The sequence below is a fragment of the Stegastes partitus genome, unplaced genomic scaffold (genome assembly GCF_000690725.1).
Source record: "Stegastes partitus isolate 25-593 unplaced genomic scaffold, Stegastes_partitus-1.0.2 Scaffold390, whole genome shotgun sequence".
In the NCBI taxonomy this organism is placed as follows: domain Eukaryota; kingdom Metazoa; phylum Chordata; class Actinopteri; family Pomacentridae; genus Stegastes; species Stegastes partitus.
In genome coordinates, this window is record NW_007578121.1 from 113,905 (window position 1) to 128,750 (window position 14,846).

Here is a 14,846-nt window from a genome sequence, read left to right on the forward strand (position 1 = left end):
TAATAAAAATAATAACAACGTTCATATTATTTTGCTATATTAACAATATTTGTATTATTATCAGATTTAACATTAGTCTTTACTGCGTGTTTCCTAATTTTACACTTCCTGGATGCGGGGCGCCGGCCACATGAGTGTGTATGTAGCTCAAAAAACTTTTCGTGATCATGTGACCTTGGCCCAGACTCTGATTGGCAGCTGCAGATTTTCTCACAGGGCGCAGCTCGGTGTGTCCCGGACTCGTCCACTTTTGCTGTAAGCCAATTAATTTTGTCTTTATTTGCTTTTGTCCTCTGTGGTTGGATATCAAAACTGTCCTTTGAAGTCCTTACGACTGTGCTTTCTGACACCGTCACACGGCCTTTCCCCTCCTCTTCTACTAGATCACAGCTACTGTCGTGACGGCTTAATGCACTGGCCTGCTGTCAATGGAGAAAAGACTGCTCGTAGAAAAGACTAGAATACATGTAACTCAGTTTAACTTCGGACAAATCTGACATGAGAACGCCCTAGTTTATTATTTTTAAAGTCATTTTTGGGCACACATGTCAGAGCATACCACAGCCACCAAATAGCAGCTACTGCAGCCTGCAATCTGGGGCGTTTAGGGAGCATCAGTAAATCGTCTATCGATAAGAAAATGTTCAGCAAGTCACACGTTTTGCCTTTGACAAAGTGGGAGGTGCAACAAAATGAGAAAGTGGGTCGTACTGGTGCTACCAGTGAAAAAGTTTGTCTGGAGCCCTGAATAGTGTTTTTTTCATTATTTATATTGTGTGTTTTAGGTTTGTACAGATCCTGTAAATATTGATGAAAACTTGATGAATGGTTTAGAAATTTAGTTCTGGTAAGTCTTGATAATGTTAAATTAGATTATGATTAGAATATCCTCCAAAGGTAGAGAATTTGCAGTACTGTAAATTGTTGTGCCTGATGTTACTCAGATTTTAATCTCTAAATTTAAAAAAAAAAAAAAAAAAAGTAATTTGCGCCCCTCCCCAACAAAAATTATCACCAGACGTCACTGATTGTTTAACATACGACAACATGACAAATCACTACCAAAAGTTATAGCACACCCGTCCCCACGGAGCCGCACAGTTTGATACTTAATTTGTATGGGTTTTCTCAAAGCTGCAGTACGTTAGTTAGGTTCCAAAAGTCGTGTCAGAAGAACCTATAAGAATGAGCCCAAAGAATAATAGTATTGAATTACTATTGTCAGTATTGTCCTGCCTCTTATGTTGGCTGACTGTCATCGCCAATGTGCAGATTGGTGAGAAAGGTTATGAGCAAATAGTGAGAGTGAAAGAGAGAGACAGAGAACAGAAATAGACAACGCCTTCCATCCTGAACTTCACAGAGGCTTAATATCAATCCTACACCTGCTGCACTATTTATCACAGACATGTTTCAGTGCTGACCTATAAATGTACAACAGTGTAATAGTCCCAGCAGAGGTTGGTAAACTGGTGGTTTGCTAAATAGAATTTCTCAAGACAGAATACATTTAATAATACTCTCACAGTGCCTGTAAACAACTCAATAGCACATTTGTATTTGTCAGTTTAAAGTACGAGCTGTTTGAATTTTGCCATATGAGGAAATGCTTGACTGTGTTGATAAGACAACTTGTAAATAGTGCTCCCAGACTCTCTGATACTCTGTACTGGCTGATTAGTTCAGGGAGATGGTCTGTCTAGCTGATCCACATTTTACACATTCTTGTTACAGGCCGTAGAAAGTGTACTGTCTGTAATGCAACATTCAGACTGCACACAAACATGGCATTACCATTAAATCTTTATTATTAAGAACTTAATTATGCACATTTCCCAAAATGCGGAAGTATGTCTTTATTATTGGCCTCAACACGGTCGGCAGTGGTTCTGCTGATCAGTAATCTAAATGTTGTTTTGCAAGCTTTTGCACCCATCAATGTAAGACTCATTGTTGTCAGACATGATGACACATATAAACTACCCACCTAACCGTTTATTCACACTCCAATGAAGTGACGTATATTCTAGGTTCAGGGTGTAGGTCTTTGCTGTGCGTTCTAAGCTTGCAGAGCATGACATAGTGTTGCACAAAGTGTGAACATGTAGAGACGCAGTCCCAGCAAGCTGGCCACAGTTGACGTAGTTGAAGAAATGATGGAAGGACTCAGGCTCTAAAATCACCGAGGGTAAACATTTACTGTAACCACCAGTTACATACAACCAGGTGGTTTAAAAAGATCCGGTCCTGGGACACTGTGTGTCAGGTTTTTTTTTTCTCATTACATTCAATTTTGAATCATTAAGAGGGAAAAAAGTGTCCCTCCAAAGACAAGTCAATATTACAAAATAGAAAATCAATATTGTGTATTAAAATGTAATAATTATTAATATACAATTTTGACACAGTAAATCTCTAATGAGATTTACTGTCTGCTCATCTCTCATTACTGTGAGACTGAATCCTAAGTCAACATTTTCACTTTCAAATGATGTGATACATACTTAGGTGGTACATTTGTTATGAGATAACATATTCAAAATGTGTAAGAGTATCATAGAATCTACATTTTGCCTTGGCAAGTTGTAATTATTAGAAGTCTTGACTTTTTTTATCTAACTATTGAATCCTGATATCAAACATCATACATTTGATCTTCTAAGTCATAAGTTCAACTTTCAATTTTGTCAGAGTTAAAAAGTTCCCCAAAAAAGTACACAACTGCAACAACCTAAACCTTAACACTGTGCTCTGGCTTCCTTGTGTAATTGTCATATCATATTCAGTGCTGCTGTGTGCCTGAGGGGCCAACATTAACTGTTGTAAAGAACAAAAAAAAAATTAACTAAAATCTAAAACTGTTGCTGGGACCTACCAGGAACAGAAACATGTTGATACAGGTTCATGTGTATGATACTTGTGGAAAAGTAGATAAACAGTGTGACAAGCAGACAAGTAGGTAGGCCACTATACAAGCCAGGGCTGGAGGATTGGAAGCACATGCTGACTACATGGTGAGTAATGATCATGGAATTGAAGGAACTTCTGCATACCCAAGTCTGAAGCAACTTCAAACGTTAACTGCACTTCTAACAGAACTCTGTAACATAAGCAGGTCTTAGTGATCATTCTGACCTACATCAGGCCTTACATATAATCTCAATTTACCCTCTGCACCTACAGAGCAGAGAACAACTACAGTTTCTCTCTATACCCAGAGATTTAATCTGGTTATACTTTAGGCTTTTGACAAAAAAACATTCTAATACAGACGGTTAGCATTGAATGCCCTCTTTTTGTTGACTTGTTCCACATACACAACTTGCTTCATTAATTTGACTGCTTTTTTAGCCACAATCTCTGTTCAGACAACACTGCAGCAGAGCTCTTTATTTGACAGAACTGAACGAAACCATTAACACAAAATGGAGATATGACTAGAAGAAATACACTGATCTAAATGACCTTGTTGCTTGCGACTCAATGGTGAAATAGTCCAACACGGACAACAACAAGGTGATCGGGATCCTAGCCTGACACTCTCACAAATCAGCTCAAAAAAATAATCATCATTGCATTAGGCTTGGGCGGTATCATGTACACCATCAAAGTGTTGTGCGGTATTTAAAAATCCTTAAGGATCCCTAATGAATCCAACAATGCTTTGTTGTGCACTAATGGTAATCCCTTAATCAGGAAACTTTTTATTTTATACTATTTTAGACTACCTGATTTAGGCTTAAATTTTCAGGAAGTAACATGGTAGCTATTAGGGATATGAGTACCAAATGTGTCATTTCATTGTCAGGGACTTTTTAAAGAAATTAGTTTATTCTCTAGTTCATTAAACAGCATGACCTGGGCGTTAGCAGTACATTTCTACACTTTGACCTCCTCATATTTTAGGAAACTGGAACTTTTAGTATATCCCATGCATTGGATATTACAAGGGGAAATACAGGCACAAGTGGGCAGCGGCTCAGAGGCTGTGTGTCATCTTGTATCACATGCTTTTTAGTTATGAGCACCCTCATGTCAAAAGTAGTTGTAAGGGCTCAATGATCTGTGTTTTATGTCTTGGTCGAACAATCCATATTCAGAAATAAATTTGTAGGAAAGTGTTTAAGCAGGACTCAACAACATATTCTGCCCTATAGCCTACTTTCTGGTAATGTCTATTGTTTGTATTTTTTTTTGTCTAATCAACAATTTTGAACTCAAACACATTCAGTTTGTAATGATGCAAAATGCACAGGAGCAGTAAATTGGAATATCTAGAACAAAAAAAAACTGAGCTATATCTGTACAACAAATTTTTACCTGCTGCCTTTCATTATTTGTATATTATGTTTTTGTGTTTTTTAAATTGTTTACATGCACTAACTGAAGCGGCACTCCTAATTTTGCTGTGTACAATTCCACAACGATAAAGGCATTCTATTCTTTTTAAATGTTATTTTTTTGGCCTTCATTATACAGGTTTGTGAAGAGGGAGACAGTAAAGCAGGGACAAGACTAGAGGAAAGACATGCAGCAAATGGCCATGGGTTGGACTCGAACCATGGCTGCTGCGTCAGGTCCTTTAGAACCTGTTTATGGGTTGTCCACTTAACCCGTTGAGCTAGTGGGGCGCACCCAAGGGTCACTGTGGCTCAGCTAGCTGATTAGGTTTTTGCATGACAAAGGTAAATTAATAAATGCATAAATAAGAAATTACTTAAGCAAGCAGTACTGGGAAAATAATAGGGTGCCCTAGTTTTGCTTTGTCAGCCTATTCTGTAGTACATAATTGTATGGCTGCAGCTTGTGATCACTCTGCTACAGAGTAAAAGCACTGTGGCTTGTTAGTATTTCTTTAAACCACGCACAGTCATCGTCGACAGTATTAAGCAAAGGATGCAGCTTCAGTGTTTCCTCAAAATGATGACAAGTGGAATTGTTTGTGTAGAACATTTTGCAGCAGGGCTGCCTTACTGCATGATCCCAATCCTCGGCAAAACCTTAAGTTCTCAGTGTGTTAGCTGCCCAGAGGTTGTTGTTATCTCACATAATAAAGTAAAGCTGGCTGACAGCAATGTCCAATAGCAGGCTTATAACTGCATCCTACGTCCAGTGAGTGATCCTACAGGTCCTCTAACAATCCAGCCAAGTTAACAAGTCTCAAACTTGTTGTGAGAGCTACGGTTGTACTAGAGGGAATTTTAATTTATGACCTCATTGTTCTAAAATCCTGGCTATAGCCCCGGTGGTGCTGATGGTGCAGATGACTGCTTACCTCACTCCACCTGGTAGACCTGACTAGGCCTGGGCAATAAAACAACAGACAAGCTGACGATAGACACTTCATCAATAGTAACAAGACAACTGTTCAACGGAATGTCCGATGCGTCACTTGCATGAACCAACAGCAGGCATGCTCCTTCCCTGTCTAAAAAAACAATCTATCACCTCCCTTGATAATGGAACCCCCTTCATCCTCTGTTACTCTCCCCATGGCAGGTTTCCTAAGACATGCTGGCCCACGTCCTTCTGGGCCTCTCATCCGCAACCACAGACTTTCCCTGGTGAAGGTAATGTATTTCATTGTGTGTGGTTTTCGTTGCTATATTAACATTTAATAGCGTGCCTTGATAAACAAGTTAAAGTGGCTAAATTCAACAAAAGCTGGTTCAATTAATAGTAAACCATTTTTTCTGCTGATCTTTAATAAAAACAAGTCATTCAATATGACCAAAAACTACCTATGTATACATCAAAAGAGATGAAACATTTTATTTTGATATATTTTTCACATATAAAGCCAATCCCTTGACCTGACACCAACTGTTCTTCAAGAGATTATCTCTCATTGTCACAGCCAGGTTATTTTTTAGCATGACAGGGTGCCCTATTTAACAGGATGCCACACAACATGGTAACAACAACAGCACACTGATTCAAATAAAGAAACAAATGCGGAAGTAATGTGGCCATGCTCTCTCTCTACAGGAGAACACGGTGTTATCAAAAAGCGTCAACATATTTTGGTGTAGATACGGCGCGACTTTTTAGAAAAGCTGTCTGTCTAACCGGATGATTCTTGCAGTATCCCGACTGTCTGCCATTCATACCCAGGCTACAGCTACATACTACGCAGACAAAATCAAGAACCGAGAAGAATTGTTGATAACCACGACCAGTTAGCTTGTCCTACAGCATTTCATTTGAAAATCTTCAACTTTTATAAACATTTGGCTTCTCCCAATCTGTGTTTATAGAATAGTAATGCTAATGGAAAAACAAGTCGACTAATAGGAGGTTTAATTTTGTTGACAAACAAGCTAGCTGATGTAAACTGACCCAGATTTAAATGGTTCTTCAACGGCCGTGCTGTTCGTTGCCGCACGTTTAATTTGCTGAAAATAAAAAGCTAATATTTCAAAACTGAGTTCGGCATCACTTTCGGTGACGTCTGTCAGTCCACTCGGAGACAACTTTTTAGACCGAAATACACACAAACTATCTACTATGCTTCACAAATATACATTAAAACAATTACTTACCATTTATTCGTGCATTCAATTATCAGTTCTTGAAACGTCGCCGCAAACTGGAACTTGGACGCTTTCTTTCCGACTCGCTGGAGTCGCTTCCAAACCGAAGTCATGGTCGGACTTGTCAGCTAATTCTCGCAAAGACAAGAAACGCCGACATTAAAATGTAGGAAATGTGTGTCCGCGCTCCTGTGTCCCTCTGAGGGGGCTTCGCTTGGGGAAGTGGATGGAGAGACTCCACCTGCCTCGCTGACAGCTCCTCACCGGTGTCCACTCCTCAGACAGGCTGCAAAACAAACACACGCCTCAAGTCAGACAGAGCGACAAGCTACTAGGACGCAACCGGAACACGCACGAGTATGACTGTCAAAATAAAGTTCTTGTGAGATGCAGATGTGCGTACATAGCAGGAGCAAAAATTCAAGCCTTAAGCGTTTGATCTAATAATAAAAAAAATGATATTCCAATTGTCTCTCCACACAGCCAAAAATATAATTCTGGGAAACAATTTTGTTAGATTTAAAGTACTGACTCAAACAATAATGGAATCATCTTATAAATTCAGTCCATCCCAAAGGGCATTACAAGAGGATACTAATTACTGAACAGAAAGGGGGAAAATATGCCGTAAATCTGCTTGTAATACATGCTTATAATCCAAAGGTTTAAAAAAATGTTTCATGTTATGTCAACCTTTATGCACTTACCAATAAGTAAAATACAATTAACTTTACATTACACACCAGAAAAGGACAAAAGTGGGGATAATAAACAGTCTCCCTCAGTGACACAATGTGACACTAATGTGGTCGGAAGGCTTTTTTAAAAAAAAAAAAAACTCCTCGGGACATTTAATTGGGACTATTGCATCGCTGAAAGTCAGTATTTCCTTTTTCACAAGCTTTTATTGTGGCTAACTTGACAAAGCTGAGATAATCCCCACAAATCACACCAACAATGACTTCATGCAGGATAATCTAACAGTAATAATGGGTTGTTGATGATGTGTAATGCTTTAGGTAAAATCAACAATGACCATAAGATTACAATACATATAACAGCCAAATGCCACCGGGGGTTATTGGTTGTAGGCTCCCAGAAGAGTATAACAGTGATTTTTCTAAGTTACTGTTTACACACACATCATTTGCTTTTATATATACATGAATAATAAGAGCAAAAAAAAATCTAAATGCCTTAGTTGAACTACTGCAGATGACTTGTCTAACATTATGAGGACTGTAATATAACAGATGCAGACTTCTTCGCAAATAGTTGTTTGCAAGCCAAACACTGATTAGAGAGTTCCCATGAAGCTAAGTTGATATTATCAAGGAGTGAATGCAAAAACAGAAATTACCTGTGAGCCTGTTAGGGAACGTCCCCCCCACCACATCACGAGTCCCCCTCAGCTGGAGGGACTTTTCCAGTTTAGCCCTGAGTCTATTTATAATTTGTCTTTGACACATAGAGCAGCTGGGAATATAATGTTGCTTCTGAGTCACACATACACAGATAAACATCCCGTTGATACACTGAATGATAAAAGTTCATGTAAAGATCCCATTTCAAGTACGTATATTTTTGTACACAGTCATAATTATGTTTTATAGACATACAGTTTAAAGATTATTGATATAGTTGCGAGGCCTTCTCCTGATAAAAGTGGTGTCCTACTGACAGGAGGTCTAGTGTTGGCCTGATGTTTATAGAAATCATTCTTTATTAGACAACAAAGTTAATTCATCAATTAGAATCTACCTTCGTCTGCTATTTTAAAAACATGCATTTTTTGCATGTTCATCAGAATTATCAAAGATTTCAGAGTTTTAATGTTGTTATGCTTGACTATCAATACAGCTGCATTAACTGATTTTTATTTCCCCTTTTTTTGTCCACTTGGGGGCTGCACAACAAGTTGTAAACACAACATCTGATATACAACCGTTGCCTTTTTACACATGCAGCAGACACATATTTCAAGTTATGTTTGTGTCCACCTGATGAATACAAATCAAATATTTAAGTGTATAAACGGAAGTTTGCAATGTCTTTCGAATAAGATTTTTTTTTTCTGGTATTTCTAGTTTAATACAGTGTAACCAGTTACATTCCATTAGATTCCAAATGTATAACAGCAGTGACTGTTTGGATCTGGACCTTTAAATCTGACTGCAGAGTTTGACACAGTTGACTACAGTATTCTTTTAAACCATCAAGAGAACTAATTCAATCTACAATGTGTTCTTATCTAGTTCTACACACTCAATACAATACAGAGAGAAACGTTTACATTAGTCATAGTAACACTGCAGGAAAAAAATGTGGCTTTTGTTTTGGAGTTGCATAAGGAAGCTGTCTGGGCCCCCTGCTTTTCTCACGACACATGCAGATATTATCAGCCAGTACAATAATCATTCATTTCCACAGTCACAGTCGTGGTATACAAATACAGCATATATATGTCAAGCAACATGACCTTTCTTGTCTGGTGTCTGGAAACAGTAAATGGATAAATATATTTTTAATCTAATGAACTAAGTTCAAATACTTAAACGTATTCCCTTCGCCAAAACAGTTGCATTGCTAAATGCTACTTAGAGGGGTTTATAGATGGTCTAAAAAGGAAGCCAGAGACCTTTACAAATCAAAGTTATAAAGTCCATCACATGTGCAAATGAAAACACCACAAAAGACAACAGAAGTTTCACAGAACGGTTTTTGCTACAGAATTTTAACAAAATACTCCATAAAACCTTTCGAGTTGTGAGTTGAAAAAGGTTCCAGCCAACTATTTGTTAATGGTTTTGAAAAAAGTAAAAGTGTAGTAAAGATCTTACAATGAAATCTTAAATGAAAAGGGAGTCATTTTAGTCCAGCCAGGGTTTAATGTTTGTCAGAGGTCTTATTGCTGTATTGTGCTACAAGGTGAACTGTGGAATGCAGAAAATTATTTTTGGAAAGCATTGCTTGGTGGATACTTTATATATTTAATATTAATATGCTGACTGAATTTGAGGTTTCGATCAAAAATGTCCTGTTAATTTCTGGTCTTTCTCGTAAGCTAGTTGTCAGTGGGTCAGGATATTGGGTTATAGAAATGTAATCAGGACCATTTACCAAAGTTTTATCAGAATTCAGCTATACAGGGATAGAAGTAGTCCAGTCAATAAATAGCAACAAGTCAGTACACCATACTGTTAAGACTTTTAGGATTAAATGAGACTGTCTGCATAACAATGCATTCACAAAAGAATGTTAAAAAAAAATGGTGTAAGACATCCATCCATCCATTATCTATACACCGCTTAATCCTCACTAGAGTCGCAGGGGGCTGGAGCCTATCCCAGCTGACTTAGGGTGAAGGCAGGGGACACCCTGGACAGGTCACCAGTCTACCGCAGGGCTACACTTAGAGACAGACAACCAAGTACACTCACATTCACACCTACAGACAATTTAGAATCACCAATTAACCTCAACGTGTTTTTGGACCTTGTGGGAGGAAGCCAGTGAACCCGTAGAGAACCCATGTTGCATGGGGAGAACATGCAAACTCCACATATAAAGATCCCGGGTGTCCTCACCGGGACGCAAACCGGCAACCTTCGTGCAACAATACTAACCACCTTGCACCTTATAATCACACAAAATCATATTCATAAACTGCTCAACCATTATTGTGCCCATGGAATTTCATCAGTATCTGTCACTTATCATATTAAGAAATTCTCATAATAAATGTTTCATCAATGTAGCTGCATCACAGTAGGTAAAACACTGATGAGACCAGATGTACCACAGATAAAAAAAGACATCAGTTCCACATACTTGAAGTCCCACAGTCCAAAACCCAATACATGCTGTCTCAGTCTCCACCAGTTGCTAAGTGATGCATCCAGCTCCCAGACCGTTATGTTTCCGTTATAGGACTGGACCTCCCTGTCAGTGTCCCTCCATCCTTCATCTATCCCAGCAGTTTGGCCCTCAGGCATGCTGGGAAACAGCTGCATTTGGGCGGGTAAAAATAAAGCAAGAAAGAAGGAAGAGCAGAGGGGAGTCTCCTCAAGGGGGAATAGCAGTTTTTTAAAGTTGGTGTTTTGCCAAAGTTCCATCATGGTGAGGTTATGTTTATTGAGAAACTATTCTCGGAATTGCATTTCCTAGTTCCTGTGGTTCAGTGACAGTTCTTCATGTGGAACTAAATGGATAGTGTCAGATTAAATTGCGTTTATCTGCATATAAGAGCATAATTGTTAATAGGCATACCTTCCAATTACATGCACGAGGTCAAGCGAAGTGCTCTTAGGATATTATGCAATACAAAGCAGCTTTGTTTTTGGCTTGGTCATTTTTGTATTGGTTGAGAGGTCTATGAAGATGGGGAGGGGGTCATAATGTTAAGAAGTGAAGTCATTCCTAAACAATCCACTTCCTGTTTGCAGGCCACCCACCAGTTGGTGTGCATCCTGTTTTAGAGTCCAGCACATGGTAATGTGATTGAGTGTTCATTTTGATTCAAAGCTGACAGTTAAAAGCTTGACAGAATAATTAATTTATCATCAAGTTTATTCCATTATATAGATAACAATACATGACATGGCGTATGTGGCACAAAGCGGGCATAAATTTCACCATCTTAATTTTTTCCATTTTATTTTTATATGTATGCACACACAGATGTGTGTGCAATCTTTTTTAAAAACTGGTACAAAAAGTAAGCAATAGGAAAACGTCTGTCAAAAAATATCAGTTTAACACCACCTGAGTGCCATCTGGGGCTCAGGACACACAGAAGGAAATGTCATGTAGGGCAACTGTTCTCCTTATAGAGCTGAGAGGGGCAAACAAAAGAACACTGTTTTACACTTGCTATGGGTTTGTTGATTTTTCCATAGATAGCATGTCTCTACCAGACCAAAGAAAAGTACAGAAAAACAATATGTAAAGCTCAGTGCAGTCTTTCCCTGCATATGAGATTTCTGTGTAGATTTTAGTGGACTGAAACAAGACAAACAGCACTCTATCACACTGATTGCAAATCTTTTGTATTGTTTATCTGAATTTGAACATAATGCATTTTCACATGAATTACCAGCTGCATGGAGACTGAATGTCGGCTGACAGTAGGTGGTAGATCTGATAAGTTCTTCCATTTCTGACAACTCTGAGGAGTCCTGGTGGTTCCAAGTTTCTTCCATGTCACAATTATTGAGGCAATTGGGCTCTTCACAGAGATTTTCTTAAACTTCATGGCTTCTCAAAAATGCTTAAAGCACGCCGGATAAACATGAGTGCCATCAAAAGGCATCTGAATAAGGATGAAATAAGACATAACAATTTTTGATTTTAATAAATGTCCAAAAAATACAAAATATAAATAAATTGATGTTGGTGTTTTGTAGGTTACTGAGTGTAGATTAACAGGGATTTTGTTTTATCCATTTCAAATAAAATTAACAACTTCAAAACAAAAAAGCAAAAACTGAAGGGGTCTGGATACTTCCTGAAGCGACTATATGTGACAGCGCAAAACAAGCAACACACCATTTGAGAGCTATGGCATACCTCTGTAGTAATCACTATATGACATTAAATCAGAAGTGGCAGGCCATCAGCCACCTATTAATCTCAGTATCACTCATTAACTGTCAAATTTTGTCTACAGTGAATGCAATGCTGACTGTGCAGGTATAGCAACACTGGCTTAGTTACAAAAAAAAATTCTAATGTAATGAAACCTGTGCAAGCTGTACAACTGTGTATTAGGGTCAGTGTAGACAGACAGTCACAGTTGGATACAACAATATGGAAACACTTTCATTTTATCCCTCAATCAACATATTGTTATAAGCATCCAGACCTCGAGGAGACATTGTGTTATGGATGGGGTAATTACTGGGCATTTACCAGACAGAAAGGATCTGCCAAAGAAGGGTTTCACTATGGGAAGTGAATGATCCAGCAGATTTGGAAATTTACACAGGGATTTAAAGTCTACCCAAAGGTGACCATATTTTTTTCTAACTGCAAACTGGTCAATACCACAGTTTTTTGACAATGAATTCAAATTTATGAGATTTACTAATTAATCCAAAGTTCTCCTGCTCTTTTGGAACTCACTACAACACCTCAGAGAATAACAAACTTAAACTCAAATTCAACATAATAAGTCTTTCTAGGTATAGAGGAACAGCACTTGAGATTAGAGTAATCAGATCCCTGCTGGTATCATGTATCACACTTCCATTTATGACCTCTGTAAATATAGACTGGCTAAGCCAAACACCTGTGAGCTGTCTATCAGAAGCACCAAGAGGGCAACAGGCAGCAAGAGCAAACCACACTTCATTAATAAGGTCACGGAACATCACGCTAGCCCAGCAGCCATGATAGAAGAGTCTACGCCTGAGTCACATGAACGCTGAGCAGACTCCACACACTATATGCTATGGAATGATTCAGCTGATTTTTGTTTTGACTCAACTGTGTCTAAGGACAAGAATAATGTCCTCCGTGATGTTTGCTAACCCTCTGATTACAAAAGTGGAATTCAAACTGAGAATGAACTAAAAAATAAACAGTTGCTTTTTTCCCTCAGTCTCTAACCTTTACTTTGGATCAGTAGGCATTGAGGTGATTGATAGTTTTATCCCACTGCCACAAGTATCATGACAGAGAGGCAGGTGATTGTGAAACGATGGAAGGCGGGCCATTATTTCAGGACTGGTTGACGTCCTACTGAAAATGAGAGACATTACAAATATTTACTTTGATATGAAAAAGATAGCTGCATTTAATCTTTGGTGTCATATATTCAACTGTTGTACAGTATCTCAAGACAACAACGAGAATTCTTGTGTGACACTTATTTATATTTAGGAATTTATTTATATTATATCCATGCACACATATGCATGTTGTTATCTGCGTACTTTCACCTGTAACTGTACTGTTTACCACTATCACCCACAGATATTGCTGGTTCAACTGATCATACTTTTAATAGCAATTATCTACAAGCAACGCATTTTACATTACTCATCACTTGTACAGAAATTTAACTTTATAGTTAGCAAAAAGCACCAGCAAGAAGAGATTTTGTGTCAGTTCACTTACTTTGAGGCAATTTGTTTTGATCATGTGACCTGATAAGTCTTCATTTGACACACTGTCCCAGAGGGAGGATTCGGGACAACAGTTGGCTGTGGTATTTGACCTCATGTTTGACCCGGCTCTGTGGAGGCTCATGTGTCTGGTGACTGGCCATCACAAGGCTGTCATGACCATCAGCCATTTGTGTCGCAGAGCTGCAGCAGAGCACAGCCTGGCGCTAGAAACTGCTGACTGGAAGAGGACAATGAAGGCACTGAGCAGTGACTCAACTGAACTGAAAAGAGTTAATATTCCACCATTCCTTTTATTATGAACATTCATATAGTCAGTGAGTTTTACTTAAATCTGATGCATACTTCCTACACTGATGGAACCTGACAAGTCCAAATCTTTCTCATTATCTCATTACTTTTTTTTTTAATCAAATTTTTCTTTAATGGGAGGCAATTGTGTGTGCGTGCGTGCAGGATGCTATGAGCTGCATTTCACACTTCTTTAAGTTACTTATTGGGTTGGATGTGCTACAAAATCTTTGTGGTGTCATAAACCATGAATGTATGTGCATGTGTTAAAAATGAGTTTTAACCATTTGAACCACAAATCCTGCCGGTGGGTTTGAAAGGCATGTTGTCTTTATAAAAAAATTCCAAAATGTCAAGCAAGTATGGAGACAAATGAAAAATGTAACAAATAAAATATCTATAGCATGTAAAATCACTGTAATGTATCGGTAACAGCTGTGGGCGCGAAGAAAAATACTGCAGGATTTTTTCAATTCTGGCAAAATAAATAATCAAAGAAATTCAACTGTAGTTTTTTCTTTTTTAGATATATAATTCATGGCATTAAAACGTTGTTATACTACCCAGAAACTGCCTGTAATTTAGAAGATTAATGTGAATTCAGAGAAAATGCGTCTCTATCGGCATGTCAATATAAAAACAGCCTACTAGTGTCAAACACAGACAGTGGTCCCTGCAGAACCCAGAGAGCAACATAGTAAGGTCAAACATAAATAGAATATATTTTTGAGTGGAAGGCGACACAATATATGATCAAATAAATAAAAACAAAACAAAATATTAGTACTGTTGTTGTTCATTTTATTATTAGTTCTTAAGCTTTGAGTCATTAGGATTGTATTTAAAATCCAAATTATAATTTTAATGTAAGAAATTATTGGTTTTATATATGTTG

At 38.1% G+C, this 14,846-nt stretch overlaps 1 protein-coding gene across 8 annotated transcripts in view; it reads right to left on the reverse strand.

Annotated features, from left to right (window-relative positions):
• The window catches only part of ehbp1l1a (EH domain binding protein 1-like 1a), a 47,686-nt gene extending 40,842 nt beyond the window's left edge, over nt 1-6,844 (reverse strand). For all 8 annotated transcript variants that reach the window (XM_008285174.1, XM_008285172.1, XM_008285173.1 and 5 more), the window contains exon 1: nt 6,543-6,844. In XM_008285174.1, coding sequence (XP_008283396.1) covers nt 6,543-6,646 — 104 coding nt within the window. In that variant the 5' untranslated portion in view covers nt 6,647-6,844. The remainder of the gene's footprint in view (nt 1-6,542) is intronic.
• Between the last annotated feature and the right edge of the window lie 8,002 nt (nt 6,845-14,846).